This window comes from Gopherus flavomarginatus, chromosome 3 (genome assembly GCF_025201925.1).
Source record: "Gopherus flavomarginatus isolate rGopFla2 chromosome 3, rGopFla2.mat.asm, whole genome shotgun sequence".
NCBI classification, from domain to species: Eukaryota; Metazoa; Chordata; order Testudines; family Testudinidae; genus Gopherus; species Gopherus flavomarginatus.
This window is the reverse complement of record NC_066619.1, coordinates 270426468-270454161: the sequence shown is the minus strand read 5'-3', so window position 1 is coordinate 270454161 and position 27694 is coordinate 270426468. Positions and strand designations below refer to the sequence as shown.

Genomic DNA, 27694 nt, shown 5'->3' with positions numbered 1-27694 from the left:
ACGCACCCTGTCACCTTTGTTTTCTTATCTTCCTTTGTAGATGGCTAAAATTGCTTCTTTAAGTTCAGCAACTGCAAAAATGAAAATATGCAGTTGATCAACTTTATCCACACCTTACAATTTTAGGGGATAAGTATTTGTGAACACATTTGGGATCCTATGGGCTTCACTTGGTGTGAGTTTTCTTTCCCCCCTATGTCCATACTATATTAGATGTGCACTTATTTATTAAACTCACCTAACAGAACCCCACATCTACTGGGTGAATTTTGTTAAACATTCTGCCTAAAAATGAAGATCAAGTATTAGGTGAACTGGGGTAAGGGAACTCTGTCTCCACTTCCTTTTTCAGGCACAGATTCAGGAAAGCACATGTTTTAGCTAACTTCCGGTAGGGATGCTTTCCTGAATCAGGGACTCAGTCACTGAGGCCACGTCCAGACTAGGAAATAAAATCGATTTTAGATACGCAACTTCAGCTACGAGAATAACGTAGCTGAAGTCGAATTTCTAAAATCGAGGTACTCACCAGTCTGGACGGGGCGGCATCGATGTCCGCGGCTCTCCGCGTCGATTCCGGAACTCCGTTCGGATTGATGGAGTTCCGGAATCGATGTAAGCGCGCTCGGGGATCGATACACCGCGTCCAGACTAGACGCGATATATCGATCCCCGAGCAATCGATTTTAACCCGCCGATGCCGCGGGTTAGTCTGGACGAGGGCTAAGGGATTGTACATTCTCCATTTAGCTCAGTAGGTTTGTTTAGCTCAGGGGTTTTCAAACTGCGGGTTGGGACTCCTCAGGGGGTCACGAGGTTATTACATGGGGGGTCACAAGCTGTCAACCTCCATCCCAAATCCCGCTTAGCTTCCAGCATTTATAATGGTGTTAAATATATTAAAAAGTGTTTTTAATTTATAAAGGGGGTTGCACTCAGAGGCATGCTGTGTGAAAGGAATCACCAGTAAAAAAGTTTGAGAGCCACTGGTTTAGCTAATATCGTAGGTCTAATATGTTGTGGATCTTGAGTTTCATTCTTGGGATCGGGACTTCATAAATTCTGAATCTTATTTTTCTTCAGTTGAGAGTAGATGCATTACAGAACTCAAAACCCTCCTTCCCGGGCTCAATGATCCTGCTCTGTGTAACTCAGGACTAGGAGCTGCACAAGGGGTGTCTCAGTGCCCCTCAGGTTATGTGCAGTCATTCTTCAGAAACTTGGAGAAGACCAAAGTAAACAGACAGAAAAACATTAGAATTCATAGTCCCGTTCTCAGAAATTAAATTCAGAACCAAGAGCATGATAGAGCTGCAACATTAGCACTAGACCAATTAGTCCATTAGGTTACATGGAGAATTTACAGGCAGTTATTGACTTCTATAGGGAAAAACTCAGAGCAGTTATTGAAAAGGGAGTAAGAAACAGCATTACCCCCCTGCTTTCTGTACCCTGCAGAATTTAGGAGCCTCTTCTTCCCTATCAGAAGACAACAGTATTAACACACAATTCATTATCTTAATTCAGAAGATATAATACCTCTGATTAAACAAGCATATTTTTTCTTTTTAAAAAAAGGAAGTATAAAGACTTTTGTTAAATTAAGATTAAAGTTGCTATTTAAAATTTTTTTCAAAATTGAGGAAATGAATAGTTAAAGTTACTGACTACATAAACCATTTATTAAGGGCAGTATTATTTTAATTATCAGAAATCTGCCTAAAGGTGATAGTCCAGTGGCTCTCAAACTTTTTTACTGATGACCTCTTTACATAGCAAGCCTCTGAGTGTGACCCCCCCTTATAAATTAAAAACACTTTTTAATATATTTAACACCATTATAAATGGTGGAGGCAAAGCGGGATTTGGGATGGAGGTTGACAGCTCGCTACCCCCCATGTAATAACCTCACAACCCCTGAGGGGTCCCAAGCCCCAGTTTGAGAACCCCTGTGATAGGCAATATTCAAATTACAACTTTGACTTTGATCACTGTATACAAAAAAATTAAAATTTTTCCTCAGTGCATGCAATTATTAGAAATATTTTAGCTGTTAATTTAAAAGTAAAATTGCTACATTACATTAACATTAAAAAAGATCATATTCAGACAAATATCCCTTTTACAGCAACCCATAAAGAAAAATAATACAATATATCTTGTCATTATAAAATATACCTAAGAATTTAATATAAATTGAATATTTGCACATTTACAGAAAAACATGTGATTAAAATTTTTCTACTTCCAGCAAAATGTTAAAATTGTTTTTCTCATATATACGAAGGAATAGATTATGAAAATACTTCCACACTTCCATGCATGGGTCCCTCTTGTAAGTAAAGTCCTTCTGAAATCTGTAGGCCCTTCCTCAAGTTGGTGACTACATTCATCTTCCACTGAAGTTCATAGAAGTTGAAGGTGCTGAACACTGCACAACACAATCAGCATCTTGTAGGTTTGTCCACAGGATTAATTTTACAAGGAGACTGTTCACATGCACATTAATAGAGTGGAAAATTTGTCACAGAGCAATCGTGGTATATTTAGTAAAAGTTGCAGGTTCAGAGGGATAAGTGTGTGAAGTCATCGGAGTGCTCTCGTCCTATACTAGCTTAAAAATGGGGCAGAGATAAGGTTATAATGAGCATTAAGGTTATAATTGTTAGCATGTCTATAATTGTTTTGTCAAACCACATAAGATGTGTAATGTAGTTTAATTTCTGTAGCTAATGACCTTAGCTATTAATTATGTTTTTTATAGCTTAGGATTTTTAATGTGCAGTTATAGCAACTTCAATGAAAATTTTTCAGTGAACATGTGTGCATTATAGGGGGAGCTGGGCAACCTATTATATTTAGCTTGCCTTACACTTTTCATTATAAAAGATTCTTTCAGCCTTTCTTCAGGAAGCTCTGTGTATGTCCATGTGATGTATAGTTTTTATCATGCATATGATTACCTCACTTGCACTCAGTTAAAACATCTACATTTGCCAGAATTATAGCTAACATTTCAAACCTCCTAGCACTTCACACAGCTGCTTTGGGGTTGTTTTTTTTCCTGTTTAGTTGGTTTTGTCAGATACCTCATACACCTACAGGACTAGAAATGGGTGCCATCAGAAATGAAGATTCTGAGCTTCCCAGTGCAGCGTACAATACTTGGAGCCCTGGAAGGCTCCAAGATACTGTTAAACCATTTTAGATATTTTTTTAAAAAGCTCTTTTCAGTCATTTTCAGAAACTTTTTAAACCATTTAGCTTTTTCTTTACCTCAGAGGTCTGTATAGCTGAAGTCATGTTACCCAGGGAGCCTGCCTTTAGAGGTGGAAGGATAGTAGAGAGGATCCCAGTAAAGTGGTTTAAAATAAAGCACGCTCTAAAACACTTCTGAAATGAATTTCAAAAATACATGATGCTATGTGATATGAAAAGATTGTAGCACCTGTTGGGGATGATCTGCATAATTCACTCAAGGTTTCATCCCTCATGAGTGATGGAACCCTTACAAATAATGAAACCTTTATAATACATTATCACATACCATAGTTTGTTTCCACACACTGTGTATATGCATACATAGATATTATGGCCTGGATTCTGAAGACAATGGAAGCTTCGTCATTTGTTTTTGTGGGCACAGGTTGGGAGTACTGTATGGGAGTACTTCTGTGTATTCATATAGAACATGCCTTGCAAAATTCTCTTCACCCAGCTTACTGTATTTGGTGAATAAAAATATCTTTAGTTTTTTCATGATCATGGTGGTAACTGGTGAGTGGGTAAATATTATACCCAACCTGGTAAATTTCCATGAGAGTTTTACGTGCGTGTGCGTGTGTGTTTGTGTGTGTGTGTGTATTAATATAAATTACACATACTTGGCTTGGGTAGGGCTCCTTAAAATGTGAAACAGAAATTAAATATTATATTGTCCCAAGAAAGTTGTAGTTCATAATACTTGTTTATATTCTGTCTCTGTTTTTTCAATTAAATGTAGGTGAATCTGAAGTAGTTAAATTTAGTCTAAATCCACACAGCTGAGGAAACCTGTACGCTTTCTTTCTCATTTCTTTCTCTGAATTTTGACTGAGGAGCTTTTATCTCCTCCTAATCCCACCATTTCTGTCAGGACATAATCTCTTTCTCAAATTTACATTTTAATTACAAGGCCAGCTGAACTAGCTAAAATCAATAATGTCAGCATTCAGCAGCCTAACTTTCAGTTGAAACCCCAGCCTCTCTATTTCCTACTATCGATTTATCTCTTGAACACTGTCTACTTTATTGCTTCAGGCAAATAGGTGCCATTTGGTCAATTTAAACAAAAAGGGGTATTTGGACATTTTTATGATTCTTTCTAAAAACAGATATTGGAACAAATTTGAACCCAGGGACTGTACTTCTGCTAGATGAAATACAGGGAATCGTTGAAGTCTATACAGGAATTTTACTTGTAAAATCACATTCATTGTCTTGTATTTATAACACAAATACAGAAGTTTCATCTATCTGCTTTGGGGGATTCTTGCTTTATCTTGTCACCAAAAGTAATTTTATATACAAATGTTAAAATGGGTACACTATGACAGTATTTGTTAATGCTGTAATAATGTATTTACCTTTCACATGTTTAGCCATCTTTCTTCTAATGGTTTAAAATAACAAATCAATGAAAAAATATTTTGTTCTTGCAACCCTTCAGAATTCCTGTATTGATCTTTTGGTTGTGATTTGTATATATCTAAATGTCACATTGTTCATTTATCTCTCTTGGCTTTCGCGTGTGTGCGCTCACGCGTGCGTGCCAGTCTATCTCAATAGACTTTGCATTACAGTATAGGAATCTGGATTATAACTAAAGTTGTGGAACACAATTTGAACTTTTTTTTTTTAAATGGGTCTTTTCCCCTCCTTGAGTATAGAACTGTTAAACTTTTTTTGAATATTAGCAATGACTGGAATGTAATGCAAATAGAAGTGCTGTCATAGCTGTGACTTTAAATGGTGCTTTCCAAAAAGGTATTTTTATCCCCATCCCCATCTGTTTTTTTTAATCTGGCCAAAAATTGATCTGTCCTACATTCAAGATATCACAAATTCTTCTGGACTAATGTTGTTCATATCAAAGGATTTGAATATTATGACTTCTTGTATATTGTGAAGGAAGTTTAGCTAGAGCAGTTAAACCTTGAGGAAGTAAAGTACCCTTATGGGGAGTGTGTCTACACGACAAGCATTGCAGAGGTGCACCTTTAGTGCAGTAGCTATGCTACTGTAGTGTAGACACTTACTACAGTGATGAAGGGTTTTTTCCATTGCTGTAGTAAATCCCTGCAAGAAGCAGTAGCTAGCTCGATGGAAGAATTCTTCCATTGACGTAGCTGGGTCTACAGTGGGGGTTAGGTCAATGTAACTATGTTGCACCGGGCATGAAATTTTTCACATCCCTGAGCAATGTATCTAGAAATTTTAGGTGTAGACCAGGCCATCTTTTATAATGGGATTGGTTTGGTTGTGCTTTGTTGCAACGCACCTGTTTGTTGGCAAACTTCCTTCAATGGCTACAGCTGATTATGATAGAAATTTGAGTTGAGAAACCATCCCTAGTCCATCCTCTTCTGTAAACCCTTCTACTCCTGCATAGTTTATTTCAGTGTAATGTTAAGTGCTATTCTTCTTTGAGTGCTTGCTTAAGTCCATTTCAGTGTAGGTGTGTGCTCACCCTGAGCACCGCTGCCGGAAAGTATTTCCCTCAGTGGTATCCGTCAGATCGGCTCTGATGCCTACTAGAGTCGCGCCCTCATAGCGTTAGTATATCGGGCCCTGCCATTCCACCTTCCCCTTAATTCTTTCTTATTGCTTGGGACAGTCGCTGGAGCTTCTGCTCATCCTGTGTTCACGCAAGTACTCTCCTCGGTGAATTTTGCCTTTTCCCGTATATAGTTAATTATAGTAGTAAGAATTTACAATTCAGTGTTGTTTAGTATTTATTAGATTAGAATCTTAGTTATTGGATTACCACTTCCCCGGCACCAGGGCATGCCTTGTTTAACCGGGACTCTTGGGTACAGCCTCTTGAGAACGCAACTACAAAGCGAGTTTGCAAAGATGGGTCTGCCATTCACCCATTGGTGGAAAGTCAAAATCACTGCCAGCTGGATTATAATTGAGGTTACCAATAGTCCTTGTTGCTTCAGGTGTAGCAAATACTTCAGAGTACACGGAACTGATGATTGCATGGGCGAGACCCCTTTCTGCGCTGTCCAGATCCTCTTTGCCAGATATGTGGCCCTAGTGGATGATTTTCTGTTCTCTAAAAGAACTTCTTGAACCAGACCTCAGAATGCTAACTCCAAGGGGTTCAGCCCTGGGGTTCCAGGCCATGAGATGGAGGGACTTGAGGTTTGGATGATGTAAGCATCTGTGATCCTCAGGGATGAGATCCAGAAAGATGGTAAAACAGGGTTGGTGAGGCTAGGCGGGGCTGTCAGGGTCAGGATTGTGACTTCCTCTCTGACTTTCAGCAAGACCTTGTGTATGACAGGAAAGGGGGGAATACGTAGTAAAGATGGTCTCTCCATGGGAGGAAAAACGCATCTGTGAGTGAGCCCAGGCTGTGATTCAGAAAGGAACAGAACTGAAGGAACTTTCTGTTGTGTCTGGTTGCAAAACCGGTGTATCAGGGGAGTTCCCCACTGCTGGAAAATGTTCTTTATGATATCTGGGCAGATGGACCATTCGTGATTGGAGAAAGACCAGTGGAGGCAATCCGCTAACTCGTTCTCTTCCCCAGGGAGGTAGGAGACAAGGTGGATTAAGTGGGATATGCAGAATTCCCACAGGCAGAGAGCTTCCTGGCATAGGTGGTTCCCCATTCAAGACCTTAGCAATGGGCTTTCTGCTCTACTTGTCATGGAAGGTAGCCTTTCTGGTGGCCTTCACCTCGGCCATAAGGGTCTCGAAGATTAGGGCCCTTACTTCAGAACCGCCATACATGGTCTCCTTTAAGGATAAGGTCCAAATATGCCCTCACCCAGTCTTCCTCCGAAAGGTGGTGTTGCAATTCCACAGTACCCAGAACATTTTCCTCCCGGTCTTCTACCCAAAACCACAGGCCAACAGCCAGGAACAGAGGCTTCATTCACTAGATGTCAGGTGAGCGCTGGCCTTCTACATGAAAGGGACTACATCATTTAGGAAGACTACTCTGCTTTTCATGGCAGTGGCAGACAGCATGAAAGGTCTCCCAATCTCAACCTAGAAAATTTCTTTGTGGATCGCTTCTTGTATCCGTGTGTGCTACAACCTGGCAAAAGTCTCTGCTCTGGCCCTGATGGCACATTCCACAAGGGCACAAACATCTTCAGCTGCATTCGTGGCACAGGTTCCCATCGAGGATATCTGTAGAGTGGCAACACAGTCTTCAGCCCACAGTTTTGCAACTCCCTGTGCCCTCACTCAGCAGGCCAGCAACGATGCTGGATTCGTCAGAACAGTGCTACAGTCTGCTTGTCATTGAACTCTGATCCCTCCTCCTACATCTGCTTGGGAGTCACCTACTTTGGAATGGACATGAGCAAGCACTCAGAAGAAAAAATGGTTATTAACCTTCCATAGCTGCTGTTCTTTGAGATGTGGTGTTCATGACCATTCCACAACCCAAACTCCTACTTCTCTGTCAGAGTTAGCAGGCAAGAAGGAACTGAGGGGGCAGTAGGTCCCTGTGTACTGTCACTATGAGGACACAATTCCAGGGGCCACCAGAGCCGACCTGATGGATATCACTGATGGAAAAACTTTCCAGTGGTGGTGAACAAACCTACATTGGAATGGACATGATCAACACATCTCGAAGAACAAAAGATACAGAATGTTAGTAACCGTTTTTTCTTCAAGTGCTTGTTCATGTCAGTTCCAATCAGGTGTGTGCAAGTTCGCTGTAACTGGAAGATTTTTTCCCCAAAGCAGCAACTGTTGGTTTGGCCTGAGCCCCACCTGGAGTCGCACCTTCATGGCACCCAATATAGAGCCCTGCCAACCCACCACCCCTTCAGTTCCTATTTGCTGCCAGTGATGGTAGCTGGGACTTCCCCTTGCTCTTCTCTTGCTTCGGCAAGTGGATTAGCAGTGCTTTAGCTGTACCCTGTAAATAGCTAATTTCCAGTAGTTAGTATAGTTCAGTAGTTCTTTAGAAGTTTCAGTTACAGGGGGTTCCTGCCCCGCATTTGTTACTGGGGCATGCCATGATCCCCAGGCTTTCAGACTTACCAGATTTGTGTGAAGTGCATGCCAAAAAAGTGAGACACACACACACAGACACACACACACACACACACTCTCACCACACCTCCTGCTTATGGTGCCTGAGTGAGGGTCACTAGAAAGACTACGGTTGGGATTTCCGACCAAGAACCATTAAGGAGAGGGAGCAGCATCTCAAAATTCTCCTTATGGAGGCAGCTGTCCGACTTCAGCTGGACCCAGGCCCCAGGGACCCTACTCTCAGCACTTTGTCTTCACCGCGAAGCCCTCCAGCGCCATCTTTGAAGGATCTGGCACCAAAGAAAGATGCTAGCCAGAAAGCTTGGCGCTGGCATTGAGCCTCTCAGGGACATTCCAGCCTTGGGCACTGATCCCAATTGCTGGCTCAGAAGAAAAAGAGGTCAGAGAGAGGCCAGTCTCCCTCAGGTGGTGATAACCTTGGCCAGGAGGGTGTCTGAACTCAAGGCCCTAACCTCAGAGCCCCCTTATACTGTGTTCTATAAGGACAAAGTGCAGCTCAGACCGCATTCTGCTTTCCTCCCAAAGGTTGTATTGCAATCTCACATTAACCAGGACATCTTTCTCCTCGTGTTCTACCTAAGCCGGACTCACTAGATGTCCGCAGGGCACTGGCTTTCTACTTCGAGAGGATGATGCCGTTCAGAAAATCAGTCCAGCTATTCTTGGCTGTGGCTGACAGAATGAAAGGCCTACCCATGTTGTCACAATGCATTTTGTCATGGATCACATCCTGAATCCATGAATGCTACAACCTGGTGGGGGTTCCTGCACCCCAATCACTGTGCACTTCACCAGGGCACAGGCTTCGTCAACAGCGTTCCTGGCGCAGATTGCTACTTAGGAAATCTGCACAGCAGCGACATGGTCCTCCATACACACTTTCTTCACACACTATGTGATTACCCAACAGTCCAGAGACAATGCAGCTTTTAGACAAGCAGTGCTCCAATCAGTGGATGACTCCAACCCCACCTCCTGAACTTGGGCTTGAGTCACCCGATTGGAAGCGACATGAACAATGATTCAAAGGAGGAAAAACAGTTAACTCACCTTCTTGTAACTGTTGTTCTTCAAGATGTGTTCTTCACGTCCATTCCGATATCCGCCCTCCTACCCCTCTCTTGGAGTAGCCTGCAAGAAGGAACTGGTGAGCTGACAGATCGGCAGGGCTCTATATGCAGTGCCATGGAGGTGCGACTCCAGGGGGAGCCCAGCCCGACCCTATGGTTGCTGCTAGGGGAAAAATCTTCCGGCTTCTGTGCACATGTGCGCGCACACACCTGATTGGAATGGACATGAACAATGCATCTCGAAGAACAACAGTTACAAGAAGGTGAGTAACCATTTTTTTAAAAAACACTTCAGTGATGATCTCCACGATGTTCCTTGAGAGGCTGCTCTACAGGCTAATAGACCTCCCTGTTAAGATTTAGCCTATATTTTCTTCTTCTCAGTTTCATCCCATTACTCTTAATTATCATTGCCCTTATCTAGCTGGTTTTCCAGTAAATTTTCCAGTGCTAATATCAAAGCCAATTAGAATGAATTTTTACATAGGATTTTTTTAGGCAGTGTGTTAAACACAGTCACCTGCCCAGTGCTCAGGTTAAGAAGTGGAAGTAATAGGTGCGCATGCTATAGATTCAGTGCTGCCAGTTAAGAAATGAAGGGTGGAATAGATGGTGGGAAAGACTTCAGGCAAACTGGGTTGTTTTCCAGATGAAGGCTGCAACAGCTTGCTTAAACTTTCCTTCCCAGGGAACAATAGTTCTTGTTGTTTTGGTCTTACAGTTTGTACTTGGGTTCGCGTCTCTCATAAAGATGCTTACTTTATCTGTTTGAAAAGTGAAAATGTAAACTATTGGATAAGTGCATGTGATCAGGTCTCCCTCTAGTGGCTGGCCCTCCTGAAGAACCAGAGCCTATTACTACTACCTGCTAATGGAGCTGCTAGTTTAGTTCAGCAGGTAGAAGTCTATGCTTTTGATTTGTCTAATCTAATCTAACTTTCACTAATCTTAACTGTCTGCCTATGTAAAACAATTATAGTGCCCTCATCAATACAGTAACTGAGCTTTTGGTGCTGAAGATCTTGCAGTGGGTTTGTTCCTCAATCATGTCAGATTATCATAAGGATGCTGCTTTGGTGGGCATGCCCTATGCTTCTTCAGGCAAATAGGTGGATGCTTTATCTTTGAAAATAAAGAGTGCTCTTTTTTTTCCTGATGGTTATCTATGAAAGAAAAGGTTCTGGTAGATTGCATCTGTTTGAGAATATACTAAAGGATCAAAGCTCTTTACATTGTCAGTGGAGCTGCTTCTCCTTTTGCAAAACACTTACGAAAAGTGATCACATGTACAGCCCTTCTGAAGCTTGTTCTATGTATCTGAGGGGCCAGTATGGCAATTGCGAATCACCAGGTTGGAGGAAAAGCCTTGCCACACAGCTCTTTCTCACTAGTCATGCTCCCTAACGAACCATGGTGGTGGTAAGGTGGAGGTTGTTGTTGGACCTGCTTTGTCAGCTCTACACTACCAGTGAATATCCTTACATCAGAGTTATCCCCGTGTGCCTGGTTGTGCCAAGTTTAGGGTTGTGCCAAGCTTTGCACAGGGAATGTTACACCAAAGCAACCACAGCACTGGGGAGCCTATGGCTATTAAGTCTGTTTTCTTTCTTCTGCTGCTCTGCAACTTCATTTTTTTACATTTCTGTATTAGATAGGGAACTTATCTTTAGCATCACTCATGGATATAATATTCGTAGTTCCTTTCACTTACACATATTAGCAGTGAGTATGGTATGGACTCTGAGAGGGCTGATGTGAGAGTATTACCAGCAACAGTCCTGTCAAAAAAACAGTGTAGCAATCTGGACATCTTTTTGTTGTTTAACTTTCCTTTCCTGGTGGGATAATACAATGTCATAATGAGTTTTACTGTTGATATGGTAATAATACTTGTTTGTACCAACATAACAATAATTTCCCCATAGTAGAAATAGTACTTGTAGCATTGCGAGACTCACCCCTGCGGCACCTCCTGTTGTCGTCCTGGGAATTAGCCTTTGGAGCGCCCTCTTCAGGCCAGTGTCCTGCTCACCACAGGCCCTGTGTCCCTCCCAGACCTCAGTGCCTCTCTATCTTGGGTGCTGCACCCTGGCAATACCCCCACAGCTCTGACTCTCCCCTCCCTGGGGAACCCCCAACCCTCTATCCCCCCACCTCGCTTCAGTCTGTTGTTACTGCCAGTCACCATCTGGCCCCTGCTCACTGGGACCGACTGCAGTGTACAAGCCATTCATCATTGGCAAAGTGGGGTTTTGAACCTGCTGTCTCTACCTACCCCTGGGCTGCACTCCTGCAGCCCCAGTACCTATTAGGCCTTTGGCCAGACCTGTAGCCTGGGGCTCTTCCGGGCGAGATCTCCCTAGCTCCTCTGCCCTATTCCCCAGCCCTGTTCTATTCTGGAACCTTACTCAGTTCCCAGGCAGCCTGGTCCTTCTCTCTCTACCGCTAGAGAGAGACTGACCTAGCTCCTGCCTAGGAGCTCCAAGGCCAGTTGTGGCCTGATTAGGGGCATGCCCCCAGCTGAGGCTGCTTCCCCCAATCAGCCCAGCTTTTCCTTCCTGTCACAACCCCCTCCCAGGGCAGTTTTAAGCCCTTTAAGGCAGGAACAGAGTGACCACCCCGCTACATACTGTATCCACTGATTTGTATCAGTAACATGCTGGTGGATGCCATTGCAACAAAAAATAGTCAGTGATGTAGCCAGAATCTATTCACTCCTTTGCTAGCCTTACCAAGCACTCTGGTGTAGTTGTAAGGCTTTTCTTTTTAAAGGCTTTATTTCCCCCCTCCTAAACATGCTGGGGTTTGGGTTTTTTTTGCAGGGTTGGAGCCCCAATCATCTCCGAAAGCATTAGCAAGAGGAATGGTCATGAGGCCAGCTTTGCTGAGCTCCCACTTCCAGTCCGAAAGGAATGAAGAGGAACTGGATCCAACTTGTGCCGCTGCAACGTTGAAACTTATCCGAGATAAGCTACCTAAGTTACCATCCCTAAACACCAGGTCATGATCATTTTATTTGTTTTGGAAACATCACTGTGATATTCTTTGGCTCTATTCGCTACAGAAGCAGTCCCAGAAACGGGGCAGGCTAGAAGAGATTAGGCCAAGGGTTCTCAGACTGGGGGTTGTGACCCCTCAGGGGGTCTCAAGGTTATTACCTAGGAGGTCATGAGCTGTCAGCCTCCACTCCAAAACCTGCCTCGCCTCCAGCATTTATAATAGTGTTTAATGTTTAAAAATGTGTTTTTAATTTATAAGAGGGAGTCATACTCATAGGCTTGCTGTATGAATGGTGTCTCCATACAAAAGTTTGAGAACCACTGGATTAGGCTATAAAATATTACTTATTTGTATTTAAAATAATAATTTTTATACCCAGTCTTAAGATATGCGTGATTAGAAATGTAGGTTTTGCTAATCATTTTTTGTAGATTCTTTAGAAAATCTTTTACTAAGAACTTATCATAGGGATCCTATCCAAAAAAGAGTTATGTTTGCTGGGGGAATGTTTTGATTTGCAAATCCTAATACTACACTAGCAAATAAATAGTTTCAAAAGCCTTGGATTTCCTAGTGACTTACTATGTCATAAATGCCAGCTTTTGAGGCCTGTCATACTGATTTCAAAGAACTATCATTTGTCAATTCTATTCAGAGCTTGCTGAAATTTCAGTCCTGACTATGAATTACAGTAGAATCTCAAAGTTATGAACACCTTGGGAATGGAGGTTGTTCGTAACTCTGAACAAAATGTTATGGTTGTTCTTTCAAAAGTTTTACAGCTGAACATTGACTTACTACAGCTATGAAACTTTACTATGCAGAAGATAAATGCTGCTTTAAACCATCTTAATTTAAATGAAACAAGCACAGAAACAGTTTCCTGACCTTGTCAAATCTTTATTTATAAACTTTCCCTTTATTTTTTAGTAGTTTGTTTAATACAGTACTGTATTGTATTTGCTTTTTAATTTTTTTGGTTATTTTTTTTTGTCTCTACTGCTATCTGATTGCATACTTCTGGTTCTAAACGAGGTGTGTGTGGTTGACCAGTCAGTTCCTAACTCTGGTGTTCATAACTCTGAGGTTTTGCTGTAGTGGTAGATTGATGTGCCATGCTTGCAAATCTGTGAGGGTGGACCCTGTGACTGGAGTAACCTGCTAATGGACTGGCATCTCCCAAAATGACGCTGGTACAGTGTAAAAAGCTAGCAGAGGCTGAAGCGCAACCTTGCGAAGGCAAAGTGCTGTGCTCCATTAGTTTTCTGGAGGGTTTAATCAATACAGCAATAACAAACTAAACTTAAAAATTTAGATTTCTAAATTGAAAAAAAGACATGTTTATGTGTTTTAATACTATAAATTAGTGAGGCCATCATAATTTGGGCTACTGAAGTGCTTAGGCTCTGCAACTTCATGTTTTGGGTTTAGTCAATTGTTACGTAGCATTACATAACTAGTAGTGTGACATTCTTTAGTCAAATAGTGGAAGGCCATCCCTTTACTTGCTAATGAAGCACCTGGTAAAAACCCCTTTGTACTGTGTTTGAGTGCAGCTGACAGCCTTACCTTCCTCTTTTCTTTATACACTTTTGTCCTTCTGTAACACAAAACTTCTGCTAAGGGAAAGGTTGAATTGGTGGTGTCTCTGGAAACCCCAGTGGTGCAAGTCTGGGAGACAGTACAAACATGGACATAAATCTACAGAGACAAGACGATTCTGAATTAGGTTTGCAATACCATCCTCACTGAGGCTTCTGTTGTACTACACCATCTGTGACCCCTTATTACATCATATATAGATCTTTAGGGTCCCACAAGTCTGGGGAAAAATCTTTTTAAGCAGCATGAGCTGAGCGTTCTGATAGCTTAACTCTGTATTGTGTTCTGCTTGTACGACAGCATCACGCTCTATATCCTAAAGAACAAACCAAGTAAAGTAGATGGTAGAAGTACTAGTGGATCTTAGATAACATGAGTGTTGGTGGAAAAGGTTAGCAAAAGCAGGCACATAGTTGTGATCATTATTGTTCTCTATTGACTTTTTATTATCTTTCTCTAGTGCCTCCTCAAATGCAGAGCCAGCAGCTTCGGGAGAGCTTGTCAGCGAGAAAGGAAAACTAGAAGAAGAAAGAGCTAAAGCTCCTATAATACCCTTTGGATTAGATCTTTACTACTGGGGACAGGACCAGCCAACTACTTGCAAAATTCTCAAGTAAATAGAGTCTGATTTTTCTTTTAAGAAACAAAAAGATTGGTTTAGGCTTAGAGGTTGTGCAGGGGGATGAACCCTACTGCTTCTTGTAACAATTACTTTTCTCCTTAAACATTCTTAGTAACTCTAACTTACAATTATATGTCTTTTGAGAGGATAGGATATGAATTAAGTATTTTAGTCTTTCAAAGCATATATGTATTTATGGTAGCACCTAGTCCAGTTGAGATAGGGGCCCCATATACAAACACAGTTCGAGACAGGCTCTGCCCTGAACAGTGTGCAATCTAAATAAATAAGACAGACCAATGGTACAAGACAGGAAGGTTCATTATTCCCATTTTTATAGATGGAGAACTGAGGCATAGAGATCAAGTCATTTACTCAAGGTCACACAAATTTGCGAGCTGAGAACTGCACCCAGATCACCTGGGCCCCAGCTGAGTGCCTTAACAATACAACCATTGGTCTTCCTTGTTTGGGAAGGTGCTGTGCTTTCTTGTACAGAAAGTGATGCCAGCTTTGTGGCAGGACCAGCAACACTAGGACAGTTTACACCTGCACCTCAGAGATTTGTTTCTGACTGTCTTAAAGTCTATTCATAGCCCTGGCTTTTTTATTAATAACCTAGCATTCAAAGACTTCCTCTATTTTTTGCTCACATTCTAGCTCATGGGTATGCATCTGCTCTCTCCAAACAAGCAGGAGATTTCCATTTCCCTGCCAAAGAATGTATCAGTGTCTGCTGCAGAAATTGGCACTGAAGCTCCACAAAACTGTAGGGCCTGTAAGTCCCACACTGGGTTAAAACAAGTAAAAGATTGGAAGTATGTGTGTGTTGCTAATCAAAAAGGTAAACTCTCATGGCCTCACTGGTATTACTTTGAGTTTGTTTTCTTACCAAAGCATAACAGCTTAATCACATTTAGCTTGGTGTGGATATCTGTAGTAATAATGCTAGACAAACAAACCATAAATGCTGCAGCAGCATGAAGCCTGGGGGAATATTATCATCAACTTTTCCACATTTGTGCAGAAATATGGAACATCAGTTTCCCTGGCAATGGGTCTTTTGTTGTGCCTTACATTACAGATGGTGGTGTTAACACATTTTCTCGTTCATACTGCACTTTCCAGAAGAACAGCAAACTTCATGTTTGGCTATTCTTCCCTAACTCGTTGATTCCTAATGTCTTCTTGGACAGAAACTCAAATGGTAATTGATTTCTTATTGTCTTTTGTTACGATTCACCCAATTTGATTTAGCTCACAGAAGTAACATTTGCAGAAAATAGCAATAGTAGTGGCAGTGTTTCTATGCCCCAAATCATGTAAAACACTGCACAGACTTTGTGTTATTGAGAGGCAAAGAGCAGTCACTATAGGGAGTGAAATTTGACACAGCATGATGCTTTAACACACTGCCTCCCAAGTCCATCCCATCCTATGAGATGAATTCGTTAAAGTCTATAGAATGATAAAGGTTTTCAGTAAAGCTTTAGGAAGTATTTTTCTCTGAGACTGTCCAAACAGTGGAAAAGTTTTATTTTACATTGGAAATGAGTTATTCAAGTCATAAGTGAAATCAAAAGCATATTTCACTGCCTGTCTGCCTAGTGCCTATACTGTTTTTATTTTTATGCTTCCCAATAAAATAGAGGGCACACTTCTAAACCTTATAGCCTATAACTACAGATATGCCGATCTAACCAAAGATAATATAAGTAACTGAATACACATTATACCATTGACACCTGGGTAGAATATACTTGCTGAAAAAATTAGGATAGACATTGCCAGATCCTTTGACTTCATCTGTGGTAGAAATAAATACCTCACAAGATGCTTTGAAAAATAAAGGAGGGGATATGTGCAGCTTTTGTGTAGACTTGTCATTTTTTAAATCAGAGATAGAAAATCTTCAACCTTCAGCTGTTTCACATTATAACTTGTTAATAACAATATTTTGAGTTTCTATAGGGAGATATAGGTGGTATATCTTGACTTTAGTAAGGCTTTTGATACTATCTCACATGACCTTCTCATAAACAAACTAGGGAAATACAGCCTAGATGGTTGCATACATCCTATAAGGTGGTTGCATAACTGGTTGGAAAACTGTTCCCAGAGAGTAATAATCAGTTGCTTCATGGTTAAGCTGGAAGGACATATCAAGTGGGGTCCCTCAGGGATCAGTTCTAGGTCCAGTTCTGTTCAATATCTTCATTAGTTATTTAGACAATGGCATAGAGAGTACACTTATAAATTTTGCAGACAATACCAAGCAAGGAGGAGTTGGATTAAAATTCAAAATGATCCGGACAAACTGGAGAAATGATCTGAAGTAAATAGGATGAAATTCAATAAGAACACATACAAAGTACTCCACTTAGGAAGGAACAATCAGTTGCACACATACAGAAGGGGAAGTGACTGCCTAAGAAGGAGAACTGCGGAAAGGGATCTGGAGGTCTTTATTTTTTTTTCTTTAATATCAGGGTTGGAAGGGATCTCAGGAGATCTAGTCCAACCCCCTGCTCAAAGCAGGACCCATTCCCAGACAGATTTTTACCCCAGTTCCCTAAATAGCTCTCTCAAGGATTGAACTCACAGCTCTAGGTTTAGCAGACTAATGCACAAACCACTGAGCTATCACTCCCTCATAGTCATAGTGGATCAAAGGCTAAATGAGTCAACAATGTAACATTGTTGCAAAAAAGCAAACATCATTCTGGGATGCATTAGCAGGAGTGTTGTGTCCTCTCTACTCTGTGTTGATACATCCTCAACTAGAGTATTGTGTCCAGTTTGGGTGCCACATTTCAGGAAGGATGTGGACAAATTGGAGAAATTCCAGAGAAGAGAACAGAAATGATTAAAGGTCTAGAAAACATGACCCATGAGGGAACGTTGGAAAAAAATGGGTTTGTTTAGTGTGGAAAAGAAGACTGAGAGGGGACATGATAATTGTTTTCAAGTACATAAAAGGTTGTTACAAGGAGGAGGGAGTAAAATTGTTCTCTTTAACCAGTGAGGATAGGACAAGAAGCAATGGATTTAAATTGCAGCAAGAGTGGTTTAGGTTGGTGTCAAGGTTCTTTCCCCGCTCTAACCTTTAGGGTACAAATGTGGGGACCTGCATGGACATTTCTAAGCTTAATTACTAGCTTAGATCTGGTAACTCTGCAACTATCCAGAAATTTCAGTGTCTGGATCACTTCTTGTCCCTGCCGCCCAAAAAAAACAAAAACCAAAAACAAAAAAACCTTTCCCTCCCTGGGCAGCCTTGAGAGGCTTCACCAATTCCCTGGTGAACACAGATCCAAACTCCTTGGATCTTAAAACACGGAGAAATTAACCATCTCCCCTCCTTTCCCCCCTACCAATCTCTGGTGAGTCCAGATCCAATCCCCTTGGATCTTAAAACAAGGAAAAATCCATCAGGTTCTTAAAAAGAAAGCTTTTAATTAAAGAAAGAAAAGCAAAAAAAAAAATCATCTCTGTAAAATCAGGATGGAAAATACTTTACAGGGTAATCAGATTCATATAGCCCAGAGGAGCCCCCTCTAGCCTTAGGTTCAAAGTTACAGCAAGCAGAGGTAAAATCCTCTCAGCAAAAAGGGACATTTACAGGTTGAGAAAAACAAAATTAAAACTAATCCGCCTTGCCTGGCTACTTACACGTTTGAAACATGAGAGACTGATTCAGAAAGATTTGGAGAGCCTGGATGAACGTCTGGTCCCTCTTAGTCCCAAGAGCGAACAACACCCAAAACAAAGAGCACAAACAAAGACTTCCCTCCACCAAGATTTGAAAGTATCTTGTCCCCCTATTGGTCCTCTGGTCAGGTGTCAGCCAAGTTTACTGAGCTTCTTAACCCTTTACAGGTAAAAGAGACATTAACCTTAACTATCTGTTTATGACAGTTGGACTTTAGGAAAAACTTCCCAACTGTTACAGTGGTTAAGCACTGGAATAAATTGCCTAGGGAGGTTGTGGGATCTCCGTCACTGAAGATTTTTAAGAGCAGGTTCAATAAACACCCGTAAGGGATGGTCTGGCTCACTCAACTCTGGTCTAGTTCTGGTCTAGTTCTCGCCTCACAGGCCATTTGCAGCCCAGTCAGCACGTAGCTGCAGCCCATGTGACCTCCTCAGGGCCATACAAGTAGTATATATATTGTGTGGATGCATCCCACATAACACACAGAGAGCTCATATACAGCCCACAATGGTAAATAGGTTGAGAACCACTGGTCTAAATAATACTTAGCCTTGTTTTGAGTGCAGGGGACTGGACTAGAAGACCTCTCAAGGTCCCTTCCAGTTCTGCAATTCTATGATTGAGATTGTGATTATGAGGAAGCTAATTTTTAATGGGTGTTTAATTTAGTCAGCAGCTGATGTACATTAGTCTTTTCTCAAGGAGCTACTAGAGTGGACTCAACAAAGAAGTTGGATTAAACTTTATTTTCAAAAAGTATTCTCAGCATTTAGCCCAGTGACAATAGCCCATTAAGCTGTTATAAGAACCCTTACATTCAATATATTCTTTCCTCCCTCTGTATGTGGAGCTCCTATTAATACCTCAGTTATTTACCTGGATTGAGGACCAATTGTCTCTTTGTGCATTGGTTCTTAAACTGTGAACTACAGAGTTCTCCTTTGAGTTGCCTGTTCATGTTGATTCCAATACATGCACGGTAGCTGGAAGACTTTTCCCCTAGCAGCATCCATCAGGTTGGCCTGGGCGCTCTCCCCAGAGTTACACCTTCATGACGCTCAATATAGAACCCTGTCGACCCACCACTCCCTCAGTTCCTTCTTACCGCCAGTGACGGTTAGCTGGAACGTCCCTGTGCTCTTGTCTTGACAAGCAGATTTAGCAGTTTCTTACATTGTTCTCCATTAGTTTTCCATTGTTTGTTAATAGTTAGTAGTTCGTTAATGTTAGATAAGTTTCCTTTTTGGGGGGGGAGGAATCCCCTTCTACACTTTCCTGACACCGGGGCATGCCGGGATCTCTGGGCTTCAAATCCTGCGAAGCCTGTGGCAAGTGTATGCCCAGAAGCGATCCTCACACCTTGTGTTGAAGGTGATTGGGAGAGGGCCATCAGAAGATTATTGTGCCATTTGTAACACCTTTCGGCCCAGGACTTTAAAAGATAGGAAGCAGTGCCTGAAGGTCCTGTTGATGGAGGCAGCGCTCCACCCCCTGTCTGACCCTGGGTCGATGGACCCTCCACCAAGTACCTCTTCCTCCTTGCGGAACGCCCCAGCACCATCAGCATGAGCACCAGTGTTGGGTAAGGATAAGGACTCACGGCACCATCCCAGCTCCACTCACGGCTCACATGCCACACACAGACATCATTCACAGTCGCTGGTGCTACAAAAGAAGAAGAGGCTTGAGAGGGGTTGCTCTCCCCCTGCTCGGCCTAAGGAGCCTGCCACTGTGAGACCCGAATTGGGCCACACTAGTGCTGCTCCACCAGTGATGGTTGCACTGACTCCTGCCTGTGTGGAAGGGCGGTTGAGTCCGGACTCTCCACGCTCGCTGAGGCTGAGCTGTGAGCTGCACCTCTCTTCGACACCAGAGGCGTTTGAGGCAGTCCAAGAACTGCTTCACCTCACGGCACCATTCTCTCCTTCCAGACAGGACAGGTCGCCAGCACCAGTTGTTCCCCAGGCTCCTTCAAGAGGAAAGCCCTCTATGATGGCCTGCTGATCTGACCCCAATGCACCACTCCCTGGCACTGGAGTACGCCCAGCAGTCACGCCGATCCCCAAGCCCTCAGCACAAAAGCTCAGTTTCTAAAAGTACCACTTCCCCATGGTCATCGTTTTCAGACACCTCAGAGTTGGCGTCAGACTCCTATTGGTCCCAGAGGAGTAGGAGCAGACGATCCATGTCAACTTGAGATCAGCACCCATACCCATCACCGTGGCCTGTCCATTGGCAGCCCCCTGCACAATGGCCTTTTTGGACTCTGGGTTTTTCATCCAAAGCCAAGGTCACAGCCAAGGGTCTCATTCCAGGGTGACGTCAGTGGCCTTGGCCTCGTTTGTACCCCCACTAGCACCGCCAGCACCAGCAGGGTCGGGGATAGGCCCATTACCACCCTGCGCTACCATCTCAACGCAACTGGGCCCAGGAGACGGACTCCGGTACCAGCAGCAATGGCAATTCCAGTGTCGAGGATGGCATTGGCACAGATGGCACTTTTGGCACTGGCTGCGCCTGCGTCAGTGTATGGAGCCCCTACACTGAGGGGCGCGACACCATCTGGGTCAGTACCAGCCCAAGAAACCCAGGTGCCATGGGACCCCTCGGATGCAGAAGAAAGGGACCAGCCACCCCTCATGGGGATCTCTTCCTCATCCTCACCAGATGAGGTGTTGGCAGGCATGGCAACAACCCTAGCCTTGGAGGACAACAGGGTTCTGCAGCACTTGTTGCGGAGGGTTGCCCAGGGCCTGGGTATTCAGGCGGAGGATGTAGTGGAGGATGCAGATCCAATGGTGGACATCCTCGCCCCCTTCGATCCTTCACGTGTTGCCCTGCCCCTCATAAAGACCATTTCTGACACAACGAACTCTGTGGCAGACCTGAGCCTCGTTGCCCCCTAGGGCTAAGCACAGCTAAAGATGCTACTTTGTACCGTCCAAGGGTTATGAGCATTTATACACGCATCCCATACCTGACACTCTCGTGGTTGATGCTGCCAACCAATGCGAGCGTCAGGGCTTCCAGGGACCCTCCCCGAAGAATCGGGAGGTGAAGAGGCTTGACCTTTTATGGAAGAAAGGTCTACTCAACTGGATGCTTACAGCTCTGCATTTCAAATCAGCAGGCCATTCTCAGCAGGTACCGCTTCAACACAATTGGGGCAATGGCTAAATTTGTGGAGCTGTTACCGCAGGTCTCCTGCGCCGAGTTTTCGGCTGTCGTGGAGGAAGGGAAGCTCATTTCTAGGGCTTCGCTACAAGCCACACTGGATTCAGCAGATGCAGCTACTCATGCCATGACCACAGGTATAGCTATGAGGAGGGGCTCGTGGCTCCATGTCTTAGGCTTGCCATATGAGATCCAACAAACTATTCAGGACCGCCCCTTTGAGGGTTCTGGTCTATTTTCCAAAAAAACGGATATAAGGCTGCATAGCCTAAAGAATTCGAGAGCCACTCTCAAATTGTTGGGCCTCCATACTCCCGCAACGCAGCATAAAAATTTAGGCTGCAACCTCCTCTATGGTTCTACCAGCTGCAGAACCGTCTGGACAGCTCACGGAGGAAGAACAGGAATGGCAGAAGGAGGTAGGACCCATCCTCAGGCCAGGGCTCTGTCCAATCTAAACCACCCTCTTGGCCGAAACAGGCCTTTTGAAGGTGCGTTTGAGGACAGCGCACCAGATCCTTAGCTGGATCCACCCCACCATACCTTTTCGCCGCAAGTATCCCCTTTCTGCCGTGCATGGTCCTGTATCACCTCAGACTGTTGGGTGCACCGCACAGTAGAGAGAGGATACTCCATCCAGTTCTGTGCTCTCCTGCCCTTCCATCCCCCTTCCTCATCCCTCATCAGGGATACTTCTCACGAGCAGCTCCTTATCCAGGAGGTGCAGTTGCTCCTGTCTCTAGGGGCAGTGGAGGAGGTTCCTCGGGAGCACAGAGGCGAGGGCTTTTACTCCCAGTATTTCCTTATATCGAAAGTCAAAGGCAGCCTCAAGCCCATCTTTGACCTGTGAGAACTCAACAAGTTTGTGAAGCAACTCAAGTTCTGCATGGTCTCTTTGGCCCCAATCATCCCATCACTTGATCCAGCAGGCTGGTATGCCGCCCTTGACTTGAAGGATGCGTATTTCCATATCGCAGTCATTCAGCCCCAAAGGAAGTACCTAAAGTTTGTGGTGAACGGTACCCACTACCAGCTTAAAGTCCTTCCATTCAGCCTGTCAGCAGCACCTCGAGTCTTCACCAAGTGCATGGCAGTCGTCACCGCATTCTTGCGCAGGCACCAGGTACAGGTGTTTCCGTACCTCAATGACTGGCTGATCAAGGGCTGCTCCAGGACCCAAGTGGAAGCTCAGGTCAGATTCATCAGAGCCACCTTCGACAACCTGGGTTTCCTTCTAAACGAAGCAAAATCAAGTCTGTCCCCCATCCAGAGGATAGAGTTTACAGGGGCACTACTGGACTTGACCCAAGCCAGGGCATACCTGCTGGAAGCAAGGTTTCAGGCCCTGACAGATATTCAAGCATCAGATAGTTTCCCACCGCCACAGCAAGAAAGCTTCTCAGACACGGTGCCTGTACCTACATGATGCAGCATGCCAGACTCAGGCTTCGACCTCTTCAGTCGTGGCTCGCGTCAGTGTATATCACCCAGCCCGAGACAGCTTGGAAAGGTTCGTGACCCTGTCTCGCCCGGTCATCAACTCCCTCATCTGGTGGTTTGACCCTCAGGAGGTGTGCTCAGGGGTCCCCTTTACCAGTGTGCAGCCGTCTCTCTTGCTAGTGATGGGTGCATCAGGCTTAGGCTGGGAGCTCATCTGGGAGACTGCAGGACCCAAAGCCTCTGGTGTCAGGCAGACCTGTTTCTCCACATCCACATCAGAGAGCTGAGAGCAGTGTGCCTAGCATGCCAGACCTTCAGTGCACACTTAACGGGACATTGTGTATCAGTTATGACAGACAATACAACAGCAATGTTGTATATCAGCAAACGGAGGTGCAGGCACCTCTCCCCTGTGCCAAGAAGCCCTCATGCTGTCGGACTTCTGTGTGGAACATTCAATACACCTGCAAGCGTCATACCTCCCTGGGGTACAGAATGAGCTGGGGGACCACCTCAGCAGGTTGTTTCACACTAACGAGTGGTTGCGTTCTCAATCTTCCAGAGGTGAGGCTTTCCCCAGATAGATCTATTCGCCGTGTGACACAACAGGAAGTGCCAGCAGTTGTGCTCCTTCCAGAATCACAGCCTGGGCTCCAGAGCAGACACGTTCCTCCTTCCATGGGGAGGCCATCTCCTTTACGCATTTCCACCCATACCATAGGTACTCTGCAAGATCTGGAGGGAACAAGCTCAAGTCACATTGATAGCACCAGCTTGACCCTGTCAGCACTGGTACACATCTCTCTTAGACATGTCTTTGGAGGCTCTGGTCACCCTTCCACTCTTCCCGGACCTTATGGCGCAAGATCAAGATCATCTTCAACATCCAAACCTCGAGTTGCTTCACCTCATGGCGTGGAAGCTCCATCGTTGAAGCCGATGAAGCTTTCCAGTTCAGACCAGGTTAGACAAGTCCTCCTTGGCAGCGAGAAACCCTCTACGAGAGCCACCCTACCTTGCCAAGTGGAAGAGATGTTCAATCTGGTTGGCGCAGCACCATTCGTGCCTTTCGCTAGCCTCATTGCCACTCATTCTGGACTTCCTCCTCCATCTGAACCAGCAGGGGCTTTCGTTACCTTCAGTATGAGTGCACTTAGCCACCATATCGACCTTCCATCCGGGCGCGGGGGTCTGGTGGGTGTTTGCTAACCCTATGGTTAGCCAATTTTTAAAAGGACTCAACAGACTGGACCCTCACATCTGTCAGCCTATTCCCATCTGGGGACCTCAACTTGGTCCTCTCTAGGCTCATGGGACCACCATTTGAACCATTGGTAACATGCTCCCTGCTCTACCTCTCTTACAAGGTGGCATTCCTGGTAGCGATAACCTTGACCAGAAGGGTGTCTGAGCTCAGGGCCCTAATGTCTGAGCCTCTCTACACCCTGTTTTATAAGGACAAGATTCAGCTCAGGCCTCCTCCTGCTTTCCTTCCAAAGGTTGCATCACAGTTTCACATTAACTAGGACATTTTCCTCCCGGTGTTCTACCCTAAGCCTCATTCCAGCGTCAGGGAACAGAGACTCCACTCTCTGGATAACCGCAGAGCACTAGCCTTTTACATCGAGAGAATGAAACCATTCAGAAAATCGGTCCAGTTATTCGTGGCAGTGGCGGACAGAATGAAACATCTGTTATCATCACAATAAATCTCATCATGGATAGCGTCCTGTATTCATTAGTGCTACAACCTAGCAGGGATTCCCACCCCTCCAGTCACTGGGCACTCCACCAGGGTGCAGGCTTCATCAACAGTGTTCCTGACTCAGGTTCCCACTCAGGAAATCTGCAGAGCAGCAACGTGGTCCTCCATACATACTTTTTCCATGCAGTATGTGATTACCGAGCAAGCCAGAGATGATGCAGGCTTCGGATGAGCAGTGCTCTGATCAGTGGAAGACTCTGGCCCCACCACCTAACCTTGGGCTTGTAAGTCACCTGATTGGAATTGACATGAACGAGCACTTGAAGAAAAAATGGTTACTCACCTTCTCATAACTTTTGTTCTTCGAGATGTGGTGTTCATGTCCATTCCAATACCCACCCTCCTACCCCTCTGTCGGAATAGCTGGCAAGAAGGAACTGAGGAGGTGGTGGGTCGATGGGGCTCTATATTCAGCGCCATGAAGGCGCAACTCCAGGAGGTGCACAGGGCGATCCAATGGATGTTGCTAGGGGAAAAATCTTCTGACTACTGTGCATGTGCGTGTGTGCACACCTAATTGGAATGGATGTGAACAACACATCTCGAAGAACAACATTTATGAGAAGGTGAGTAACCGATTTTTCTTCCAGGTGGTCCATGCGGCTGCTTTCATTCCACTGGTGATCCCCACTGCCTTAGAAAATTTCACTAGTTACATGCATCCATTTGCAAGCAGAGTTCCCTTTAGATTCCTCTGCTTGCTTGAGTTGTTGCACAGGAAATGACGGCTGCAATCCAACAAAAGCACTTAAGTAACTGGGTGCTAAATTTCATGCAAATGAGCAATCCCAGTGAAGTTAATGGGACTATTAACATGCTTAAATGCTTTGTCAGACTGAGGCCTAGTTCTTCTAATACGTTTAATTGTTTGTCATATAAATCTGACTATGATCAAATTTGCTGGCAACATCAAAATTGGAAGGGTAGAAAAAACACAGGCAGACAGAACCAAAACTGCCAAGTAACCTTGAGAAGTGGGGGCAGAAGGGCCTCCAGGCAATGAGGAGAGATTTGCTATTAATAATTTTAAAGTTGAGATCCCTAAAAAAAATAATAAAAAAGAGCAAGTAAAGAGCACAACTACAAAATAGGATGGGAGTGGACATAGCCAAGTGGCTGCCCCCTTTGCACTGAGGTGAGTTTATTTTCATCTTGTCTCTTTAACATTCTCCTAATATTAGTTATTCATGTAACCAGGCATTTGCGGAGATGATGGTCAATTGGAATTAAGCATCCAGATGGTCCATTAAAGGACTTCTATCCTACAAAGTTATACACAACCAAAAAAAAAAAAATATTGGAAATCCACCACCTTCATGTACTGCATAGGGAACATGCAGCTAAACAAAATAACTCTAGTTTTCAATATTCCTTTGTTCTTTTCTCACTTTCCTGCAAATATAGTTGTGAAAGAGTTGGGGGGGAAATGGTTTATAAGGGCATAGTAAATAGAAGTGCTTATGGCTATGCAAACATCAGTCCATTATTTAAGCTCAACTCCCTAAAATGTACCAGGCATCTTAAGGAAATCTACAAAGAGGAAAACAGTTTTATTACACTGAAAAATACTGGATACAGATTTTTTTTGGAGGGGTCAAGTTACAATATCAAATGAGGCTGCCTCTCGTATAGGGAAAGTTGGACCATATGCATATCATGAGTACCTCTTCACTCTAGCATGAATACAAATATTTGATAATTTTAGAAAAAAATCAGACCACCAGGGGGCATTAGAATTTTGGTGCACATTTATGTAAGGCTACTTTGTGTGTAGCAATCTAAAATATTAGTATGCTTCTTTTAGGAATCCTGTCACTTCATTATGCCTTTATAAAACTGTTGATACAGAGCTTGAAGTGAATCCTATTTTAGGGAATTAAAAAAAAAAAATCAAGCACAGCAGAATGAATCAAACTTACTGTATTTTATTATCCATCACTTTACAGCCCCACTACATCATTTGTAGAGCTAAAAAATACTTTATTTTTCAAAAGTTTCACTAAAATATTTATTTATATGTTGTAAAGGGTCTTTTCTTGGAATGGTTTTTTAACAGTGAGAGTATAAAGACATTTTTGTCATTGTAAATTACAAGACACCTAGAACCATAGAGATTCGGGTTGGAAGAGACCTCAGGAGGTCATGTAGTCCAACCCCCTGCTCAAAGTAGGACCAAGCCCAACTAAATCATCCCAGCCAGGGCTTTGTCAAGCTGCGCCTTAAAAACCTCTAAGGATGGAGATTCCACCTCCCTAGGTAATCCATTCCACTGCTTCACCACCCTCCTAGTTTTTCCTAATATCCAAACTAGACCTCCCCCACTGCAACTTGAGAGCATTGCTCCTTGTTTTATCATCTGCGACCACTGAGAACAGCCTAGCTCCATTCTTTTTGGAATCCCCCTTCAGGTAGTTGAAGGCTGCTATAAAATTCCCCCTCCCACACTCTTCTGCAGACTAAATAAGCCCAGTTCCCTCAGCCTTTCCTCGTAGGTCATGTGCCCCAGCCTCCTAATCAGTTTTGTTGCCCTCCACTGGACACTCTCCAATTTGTCCACTTCCTTTCTGTTGTGGGGAGCCAAAAACTGGACGCAGTACTCCAGATGTGGCCTCACCAGTGCCACATAGAAGGGAATAATTATTTCCCTTGATCTGCTGGCAGTGCTCCTATTAATGCAGCTTAATATGCTGTTAGCCTTCTTGGCATCAAGGGCATGCTGTTGACTCATATCCAGCTTCTCATCCAGTGTAATCCTCAGGTCCTTTTCTGCAGAACTGCTGCTTAGCCAGTCAATCCCCAGTCTGTAACAGTACATGGGATTCTTCTGTCCTAAGTGCAGGACTCTGCAGTTGTCCTTGAACCTCATCAGATTTCTTTTGGTCCAATCCTCCAGTTTGTCTAGATCAGCCTAGACCCTGGACCCTCCAGCATATCTGCCTCTCCCCCCCCCCAGGTTTAGTGTCATTTGCGAACTTGCTGAGGGTGCAATCCATCCCATCACCCAGATAATTAATGAA

At 43.9% G+C, this 27694-nt stretch overlaps 1 protein-coding gene across 4 annotated transcripts in view; it reads left to right on the top strand.

Moving 5' to 3' along the window:
• The window catches only part of UVSSA (UV stimulated scaffold protein A), a 110676-nt gene that overhangs the window by 55543 nt on the left and 27439 nt on the right, over window positions 1-27694 (top strand). For all 4 annotated transcript variants that reach the window (XM_050947593.1, XM_050947592.1, XM_050947596.1 and 1 more), the window contains 2 exons: window positions 12182-12359; window positions 14422-14574. In XM_050947593.1, coding sequence (XP_050803550.1) covers window positions 12182-12359; window positions 14422-14574 — 331 coding nt within the window. The remainder of the gene's footprint in view (window positions 1-12181; window positions 12360-14421; window positions 14575-27694) is intronic.